The sequence below is a fragment of the Convolutriloba macropyga genome, chromosome 6, assembly GCF_964194025.1.
Source record: "Convolutriloba macropyga chromosome 6, txConMacr16.3, whole genome shotgun sequence".
Lineage (NCBI taxonomy): Eukaryota > Metazoa > Xenacoelomorpha > Acoela > Convolutidae > Convolutriloba > Convolutriloba macropyga.
In genome coordinates, this window is record NC_134473.1 from 27,811,474 (window position 1) to 27,821,526 (window position 10,053).

The 10,053-nt window shown below is 31.7% G+C and overlaps 1 protein-coding gene across 1 annotated transcript; it reads right to left on the minus strand.

Moving 5' to 3' along the window:
• Positions 1-7,050: 7,050 nt before the first annotated feature.
• Positions 7,051-9,746, minus strand: LOC142340906 (mitochondrial sodium/calcium exchanger protein-like). Its single transcript, XM_075391677.1, has one exon. The coding sequence runs from the start codon at positions 8,849-8,851 to the stop codon at positions 7,151-7,153; it is 1,701 nt and encodes a 566-aa protein (XP_075247792.1). The 5' UTR covers positions 8,852-9,746; the 3' UTR covers positions 7,051-7,150.
• Between the last annotated feature and the right edge of the window lie 307 nt (positions 9,747-10,053).

Genomic DNA, 10,053 nt, shown 5'->3' on the forward strand with positions numbered 1-10,053 from the left:
TTCTATTTCACCATAATATTCTTGTTGTTTTAATTTATCTTCTAATCTATTCTTTCTGTTTTGTTTTTCTAAATAATTTAATTCTATAAGTGTTTCTAGTTTGGTCATTTTTATAAAAATAATTATCACAATGCATTATATAATCTAATAGCGGCTTCAATAAACTTTCTATCATCATTAATTGTTAATTCTTTAATAAACTTATTATAATTAGTTATAGCTTTACTTCAATCTGGGAACCAGCTTCGCTGATTGGTGAAACCACTGCGTGGATATTATATTTCTTTGCATGTTCTAAGAATCTTTCTTTTGTATGATGAAAGCTATATCTATGGAGATATATGCATAACCTACAATAGAAATGTTTAAATCTATACTGAGAGATGTGTTTATTTACTTTACACATTCTGCATACTAAATATTGATTAGGATCATTATGATGCTTACTCAAATGATCATGTCTCTCTCTATATGTTATAATTTCCTTACATACAAAACATTGGAATGGTTTACTCTGACAATCGTCGCAACACCAACACCATGCCTTATTTTTACATTTATCACATTTGATGCTAATCATTTTTATAGTATTGAAAAGATATATAAATAATAATATTTCAAAATTTAGTATATAAAAATGAATCAACAAGATTATACCGGTTACATTCATTCCACTAGTGAGCAAGTCCAATTTGTAAGTGAGCGAGCTCAATCTCATGGACAAGTCCAATTTGGGGGTGGACAAACTCAATCTAGTGATAGTAGTACAGCTATCCAAATGTTAAAAAACAAAAACAAACCAAGGGAAGAAATCAAACCTGAAGATAAAGAAGAACAAAAGAGGGAAGCAGAAAAAGGTTTAGAAGCAATCAGAAGGTTTAATCAGGTAAATCAAGAAGTAAAAGAGTTGCATGATAAACAGGTTGCTAAAACAAAACAAAGGAGTGAGGATTTGAAAAATCTAATGCTTGAAGCTGAGGCTAAATATCATCCAGATTTAGATCTGCGAAGCAGTCTCACTGATCAGTCTAAAGACTTAGATCTGCGAAACAGTTTCATTGATCAATCTAAAGATTCAGATAGAGATTCAGATAGAGATTCATCTGATGATTTTGTCTATGTCCAAAAGCCTAAAACAAATAAGTTTAAATGTGAAGAATGTAATGAAGAGTTAACTCAAAAGAATTCTCATAGACACACTCAATCACTTAAACATAAAAAGAATGTACGATTATACAATAGAAATAAATTTATTGAGAGTGCTAATGAGGATGGAATAAAATTTACTAATGAAGATATAGAGCAAAAGATAAATGAACAGTATTCTGAACTAGAGGGAATAAAGTATTGTGATAGTTGTGATATGTATCTTGATAACAATACTGCTTATAATAAACATGTGACAACAATAAAACATAAGAATAATGTAAGACTAAATGATGGAGAGATAATAAAAAATGGAGATAAGTTTGATTGTATAACATGCAAGACTAGTCTAAGTCAATATAGTGTGGAACAAAATTTTAAAACAAAGATGCATCTAGATAATGTTGTAGGAATAACTAAAGATAATGATAATGATAGAGACAGTTCAGGTTATTGTGGTATATGTAATACTAGATATGGTAATAAAAATGAACACAATGAATCAGATCATCATAAAGAAAAGGTTAAACAGAAAAAGCTTACTGATAGAAAGTGGAGAGAGAAAGTAAATGAATTAGGATTAGATCATAACATGAAGCATAATCAAATAATAATAACGAGTAGTGATCATGAAGATCCTAAATTCTTGAACATACTAGAGTCATTGCATAATATACATCCATATATTAAGTTTAACACCTTTGATGTAGTTAAGTATACAAAACCTACAGATGATCTACGAAGTAGCTTTACTAATCAAATAGAAGAAAACGAATTCACATTTAGACTAATGACTAGACAATATAATGGTCCTAATGATTTGGATATGTTGAATAGTGAACTAGAGACTAGAATGCAAGAACAAGAGATGAATCAATCTGGATGGAGTATGCAAAGATTTATCAAAAGAACTATGTATATACACAGGTTTTATCCTACTGGTGGATGTACTACTGAGTTACCATTCACATCTAGATATATACTTAATATAAAGAATACTGATAACAAATGTCTATTGTGGTGTTTAATTGCTTATCTACATCCTGCTAAAGATCATTCCTATAGAGTTAGTAATTATAATAAACCAGAATATATTGATGAGATAAAATTACCAAATGGGGTTACACCTCCATATGATTATTATCATTTAAAGAAAATACAAGAATTAAATAAAGATAAAGTATTATTTAATGTATTTAACCTAATTAAAAATAAAACTATTAATCCTGTATTAATCAATCATAATGATTCTAAAGGATGTAATATATTATTTTGGGATAATCATTACTTCCTATGTAAAGATGTATCATTCCTATTAAGAAAATCAACTAAACATAAATGTTATCCATGTCTGAAGTGTTGTGTATCATTTAGAACAGAAGATGCATTAAATAAACATTTAGAGATGTGTAATAATACTGGAAGAAGAACATTCCATAAAGATGAATATCTGAAGTTTGATAAGTTCCATTATAAGAATAGAGTACCATTTGCTATGTATTATGATTTTGAATGTATAATAAAAAATGGGAAACACTTACCTATTGCTTGTGGATTATATTTAAGAAGTGACTATCCTGATATATTAGAAGATAAGTATGAATTTTATTGTGGAGAAAAAGTAGTTGAATGGTTTGTAGAAAGAGTAGATTATTACAATAAATTATTTAAAGATATATTTAGTATAAATATTCCAATGAAAGAAGAGACTATTACTCCGTTATATAGTATATGTTATTATTGTAATGAGGAAATGGGTGAAGACGTTGTTAGAGATCATGATCATCTAAATGGTAAATTTAGAGGATATGCTCACAATAAATGTAACCTCCAAGCTAAGAATAATATTGTACCAATGTATGCATTTAATTCTTCTAATTATGATTATCACCTATTTATAACTAAACTAGCAAAGAAGACCAGAGTTAAAGTATTAACTAAAACTGATGAGAATTATATTAGTATTGATATGGGTTATGTTAAAGCATTAGATATGTTTAGGTTCTTCCATCCACTTAGCTTAGATGCCATAAGTAAGACATTGAGTAATGAAGAATGTATAACATTAAATAAATGTGGCTTAGAAAGACGTAAAGGTATATTCCCATATGAATGGTTTGATAGTATAGACAAACTACATGAAACAGCACTACCACCTAAGGAAGCATTCTATTCTAAGTTGAAACAAAGTGATATTACAGATAAAGATTATAAGCAAGCAATTGATTGTTGGAAAGATACTAAATGTGAGACAATAAAGGATTATATGATGTTATATCTTAAAACAGATGTATTGTTATCAGTTGATGTATTTGAGAAATTTAGAGCTATGTGTTTAGAATATTATGAAATAGATCCATGTTACACTTATTCTACTCCTGGGTTAACCTGGTTGTGTGGGTTGAAATATACTAATGTTTGGCTTAAGTATTATAAAGAAAACACAGTTAATATTTATGATACAATACAACACGGTATAAGAGGTGGGTTAGCTTCAGTATTAGGTAATTGTCATGTAAAATGTAAAAATAAAGAAATAGATCCTGAGTATACAGGGACAGAGAATTATTTAAAGTATTTAGACTTCAACTCATTGTATGCTTCTGCTATGGTACAACCTTTACCTACTGGTGAGATCAGAGTATGTGAAGATCTGGCATACACTAAATCTAGCTCTAATACTGGATACATCTATACAATTGATAAAAAGTATAATGATGAGTTGAGACAGAAAACAAAGAAATATCCATTCTTTCCTGAAAAGACAAAAGCAAACATTGATCAGTTTACAGATTATCAAAATGAAAATAAAAAGAAAGGATATAAACCTAATGAGAAGTTAATGCTAAAGTTAACAGATAAAGAAAACTATGTAATAGATGGAGAGATGTTAGATCGGTATTTAGATCATGGTTTAAAATTGGAAGATATTACAATTAAACAAAAATTAGAATATAATAAGAGTGAATGGCTAAAACCTTATATAGAGTTCAATATTCAGAAAAGAAAAGAAGCTAAAGCTAAGGGTGATAAATTTGGAGATGTATTCTTTAAACTAATGAATAATGCCTTTTATGGAAAAACAATAGAAAATGTATATAATAGACAAGATGTAGAGTTAGTTAATTATGTAGATAGATATATTAAATTAGTAGATAATATTAGTTTTAAATATGCTGTAGAGTTTGATGATGATCTAGTAGCTGTACATAAAACAAGAGGTAATGTTAAATTAGATAAGTTTAATTATATTGGATTTGTTATATTAGAAAAAGCTAAACTATTCATGTATAAAGCCATATATGATTACTTTGAGAAAGAGTTAGATTGTAGTTATCATTACACAGATACTGATAGTATATTTATAAACATAAATGTTCCATTGGATAGTACTATAGAAAAAGAAATGAATAAGATAAAAGGTATATTGCATAATAATGAATTAGGTAAGATGAAAGATGAAATACCTAATGATACTATTATGGAAGCTTGTTTCCTTAAAGCTAAAGCATATTGTTACAATACTGTTAAACGAGAAGAAGAGAAAAAGTTAAAAGGAATAACTAAGGCTACTATTAGAAACCAAATTAATTTAGAAGATTATACTAATGCTATATATGAAGGTAAAAGTAAATATGTAACTAATTATACTATTGATAGCAAAAGGCATAATTTAGAAACCAAAGAACAATATAAAATAGCTATAGATCCATTTGATGATAAAGGTATTGAAGATAGTAATGGTGAGTTTAGGTTCTATCAGTGAATTTGCAAAAGAACTTCGTTGAATTATAATATTGGTATGAGAACAAATAATAAATTATTATATTATTATAATATTTGTATGACAACATATATTAAATTATTTTTTATATTATTTTTTCTAAATCAAGTAAAAAATTACAAGAAAAAAAATTTTTGTGTAAATATCAGTCAAAATAAGGTAAATATGAAAAATGGAAAATTTGAGTAATATGTGTATATGTCTCCATGGCTCGGGGGCCCGGAGGCCACCATATACACATTACTCTAGAGTCCAACTTCTGAGGGTTTTTTGATATTTGCTGCATGAGTATAAACTGAAACAAAAGAACAGTTTTGCAAAACAAATAAATATTATTGTTAAATCGAAATTTAATGCAATTTTGTTTTGTGTTGGCGTTAGCAAAATGTATTCACTTTTATCTAGTTTTTGCTGTCAATCATCAAGTTTGCAGCAAAACTTCATTGAACCGTGGATTCAGAAAGTTTCGTTTCTTTGAATGAATGGAAAAGGAACTTCTACTGAAACTAATGAAACCAGGGGGCGGGACATCTATGGTAACTGCTGGAATCTTATTTCACAACCAAAAGACGTCTTGGGTAACTTCTGAAACCCTCTCCCGAAATTTCTTGTGTCGTTGTCATTGTTCGTATATGTCGATTTGTCAACACAAAAAATCCCGGTTTGTATATGAACATTTGGCAGTGCTGTATGTATATGTCTGATTGTCAAAACAACAAAACAGCTATGTGTATATATGAACTGTTGGCAAAATTTTTGTATGTTATATAGTAATTAACAATTTTGGTAGAAATCTCGTTTCTTTTTCCATTATAATTAAGTAAACGTTTTTTAAGTTCAAAAGTAAGGTATACGTTGTAAAATAGGAGCTATAACAAGGATAGCGTGGATCCAAAGCCACTCTTAAGAAGGCATCTGTTAATTAAATTACTATCCACATAAAACCTCATTGTGAAACATCGGAATTACGAAAAATAATTGCCTTAAACCTGCTTCTAAACGAAAACAAGCTTTTAAACGAAAACAAGCTCATAGACATCGCATTTTAGTTTTATATTCCGCCTTTTAAAATTTGTTGGTTTAGTTTTTCTTTTTCTATATTCATAACTATGTTGGATTCAGAGTCTTTTCTTTTGAATATGTCCTTTGATCTCTTGATTCAGTGGTGTAACGTGTCAATTTGCTCTAATGGTTATGAATTCAGATTTTTTAACATGCAAAAGTCAACCCGGGTTGAAGTCCAGACCAAAATGGCTTCTGATCAGACCGTCCAAGACAAAAGCGACCTCTGATCAGACCGACCCAGACTGAAGTGTCCTCTGATTAGACTATCGTGCGCTCGAAGCTCCGTGTGCACTTAAAGTGCGCTCAAAAACCTCATCTGATCAGTCTATTGTGAGCTCAAAAGTCATACCCTGATCAGACTAGTGTGCGCTCGGATCCGCCTATGATCAGACTAAAGTGCGCTCGAAATCACCTCTGATCAGACGAAAGTGCGCTCGAAGTTACCTCTGTTTAGACTAAAGTGCGTTCAAAATAATCTGATCAGAGAATGATTTTGAACATGAACAAATCTATCAATATCGCTATAATATATTCAAACCCATCAGATTTTTAGATAGAGCTCTGACCAGAATGCTGCTTTATTGTTGACTTTTACCAGAGACAACAATTGTCAGTAAAAAACCAAAAAGACTTGAAAAAAAAGTTCGCTGGACTTGGCCTCAGGTCAGACTAGTGTGCCCTTGAAACTGCCTCTGATTAGACTGTACCAGACCAAAATGACCTCTGATTAGGCAAGTTCCAGACCATTGTCCAGACAAAAGTGCGCTCGAAGCCTTCTCCAGACCATGTAATTCGAGCGCACCGAGTACATGCGTGCGCTCGAAGATGGTCTGATCAGAGCTCAATTCGGTCTGGCCACCTCGACCTGGGAAATCAAAGTTATTTCAACGTTGCTGCTTCACGATAAAAAAATAAATTGAGTGCGTTGATGCTTTTAGTTAACAAAGTTGTCTTAAAATGAAAGCAGCCAAGAAACATAGAAACTTAAGCAGTGTGGAGAAATAAATTGATGATTCGCTATTTTGTACGCTCAGAGCCTGCGCTAATACAGAATGTTCTCTTAGGGAAAATATTTTAAATTGCTAATACAATCAAAATAAAGAGACTACAGAACAAATTGAGCAATGATGATATATTAATTGAACTGCTACAATTTTATGGCAGCCAGGAAGACCATTCTTTATGCTTCAACTGGGATATAACGACAATTGGAATCAAAAGCACAAAATAAAGAATTATAAAAATATAGCACCAAAGTTTTGAATGTTTAAATTTGACAAAAATAGCGACAATCATATGAAAGAAGGAAACAAAAATGATCGCAGACCACAAACAAAAGTTTTCAATACTAGAATGGAAAGTTATTGTGGGCTCATGTGTATCAGCGATTGTGTAAAACCCTGCAAATGTGACCCCTAGTAAGAGGTTCATAAGTTGACCCGAAAAGCAAGCAGCAACCCCAATTAGCGGTTTTCCATTTCGTGCCATTGCCCCGTTTGCCGCTATATCGCCCAAACAATTTCCCCACGCCAGCATAGTCAGGCCCATGACTCCAGGTTTAATGCCCAACTTTTCCGATAAATCCAAAACTCGATCAACAAGAAAATCAACAATTTGTGAACCAATCAGAAAGCAGATAAGAAAATTGAAGATGCAGTAAATAAGGTAAAATTTAGGCGGACTATTCGATTTTGTAAATAAATAAGTCAGAAACGAAATGAATAACCCTCCTAGAGCTATTATTCCGATAATTGGACAGGTAAACTTTTGAGAAACGGGGTTCGCGATAAAACTCCCGAGTAACAGGTAAGAAAGCATTATACAACCTGAGAAAGTTTGAACGCAAACAGTTAATTTGTGCCAGCTATAAGTTTCATCCACAAGATGTGGAGCGTGTAAAAATAAACGCACTGGGCAGATAATTAAAGCTTTAATAATTGAAAATATTACCGACGGAGTTGATTGACAATTTACTATATCGAGAGGTAGAAAATCTTTAACCATTTGCAAACACTCGTGACGAAATGTGAACAAATTCTGTTCGGGATTTTCCGATGTTGAGTCAGTTAAATAAGCGTACCCGAAAGGATTCATTACATCATAACTTTCAGTGGAATTTTCCCCTGCAGCTACGGTGTGTTGACCAGTTTCTTGATGTTGTGAAAAAATGTCATCTTCTTGTGATCTCGTTGAGTCGCTATTTTGATCACGCGGGCAATCATCCTGTGTTTCGTTAAAACTTGGCGATTTTGATAAAGTACGATTATTTCGTAATAAATACTTTTGTCTTATATAACGTGCTCCTATAACTACTGAAATATAAGTTATGTAAATAGCAAACACTATCAAAGTATAAGTCCATGTTAGCTTCTTAGGGTAAATGGCAACATAAACAACAACAGAGCAACCAATTATGTAAAATATTAAATCTCGCAAAAAGGGTCGAGAAACGTTTCTAAATGGTTCTTTAGCCCACAAAGTTACAGCAGCGAAAACTATGAGAAAATCAAACAGAGCAGCGCCAAGTAAGGCTCCGATTCCCAAACTTGCTTTGTCCGGACCTTTCGTGAAACCTGCCTGGCATGTAAAAATATCCGGCGCACCGTTACCCAAAGCCAAAAGTGTAACCCCAGCTAAATTGTCGGGCATTTTGAAAAATCTGGCAATGGCTTCTAGGATTGGAACCAAAAACTCGTCGGCTATTATCGATGTTGCCAGGATGACCATAGCTGTTACGATTAAATCCAAAACTGTGTCGAAAATAGTGTCTTGGATTGTTGATTTCTCAAGCAGGTATGTTTGGTTTAAATTCTCCGAAATGAAAAAATGTGAGTAGTACACTGAAGTTTGAAACATTCTGTAAAATTTAAACTTGATTAACAATGTAATTAAGATAAATAGGTACAATAACGCAAAAGTTGTACAATTAACAGTTGAGAAAAACGGGACAATAAATTAAAGCTATATATCAGAAAAAAAATAATGTCAAAAAGTAATGATTAAAAACGATAACTGCTCATCTAAATTTAAACTAAAATTACCACATAAATAATTTTTATATGCAATACAAGTAAACTGTTAAAGTATAAGCAAGTTATGAAGCAGCAAGCTTCGAATTATTGGTTTTCAATAGCAATATGCCATTAATTATCCTCGCTTCACTGAAACAAAGGTCAATGTGTAACAGCAAAATTGAATATGTGTACAAAACTCATTAAGATAAGAGTCGAATAACAACAGACGCCTCTATTCAAATCAGTTACGAAGCTGAGATTTAAAACAAAATAATTCTTGATAAAACTCAAGTTTGAATAGTTTCGAATACTATTATTGTTACTGTAGGAAAAAAGAAAGATTTCATATAATGCTCATAGACAAAACAAATAGTCGCGACTGCTGCAGATAAGAAAATTATGGTTAGTTTTAGTCAAGGTTCGTCGGCTATCTTGCAGAGATTTAGTTATATTAAAAGTTATAACTGATCTGGTTTGGTGATTTTATTAACCTCAATGCGTATCTATACCAAAGTGCATAAAAATGAACTTAACGCACAACAGCAGCGAAGAGAAATGCTAATGTATATGCGCTGGTTTAAGCAGATTATAATGTTATACAATATGGTATGTTCTGCAACGCAAAGTAATCAGTCAATGTTTACCGTTTACGCAATTTCCACATTGTATTTTCCCCAGGCGGTAGTTAAAAATTTTGTGCCGTGCTGGGCAGATTTGTCGTTTGCGATTAGAGAGCTATTTTGAGCGAAATGGAAAATATGGTGCTAAGAATGGTGTTTATATAGCGTCCTTGCGTTAATTGCGACAGTTTTGACTATTGCGACAAGTTGTGATGCAGTATTCACGCTTTGACCGATTTGCAAATGTTAAGATGTCAAAACACCTTCTACAGTTGCGACCTTATTTTGACAAACCGTTGAAAGACAGAAAAATTATACCGAAAAAGGAATCCAAAATTTCAAGCACTTCATCATAGGTTTATTTTAGGCCCTCATCTTTTTCTACTCTCTTAGAAATATTTCATGGCGCCCATCGAGAGGGAAT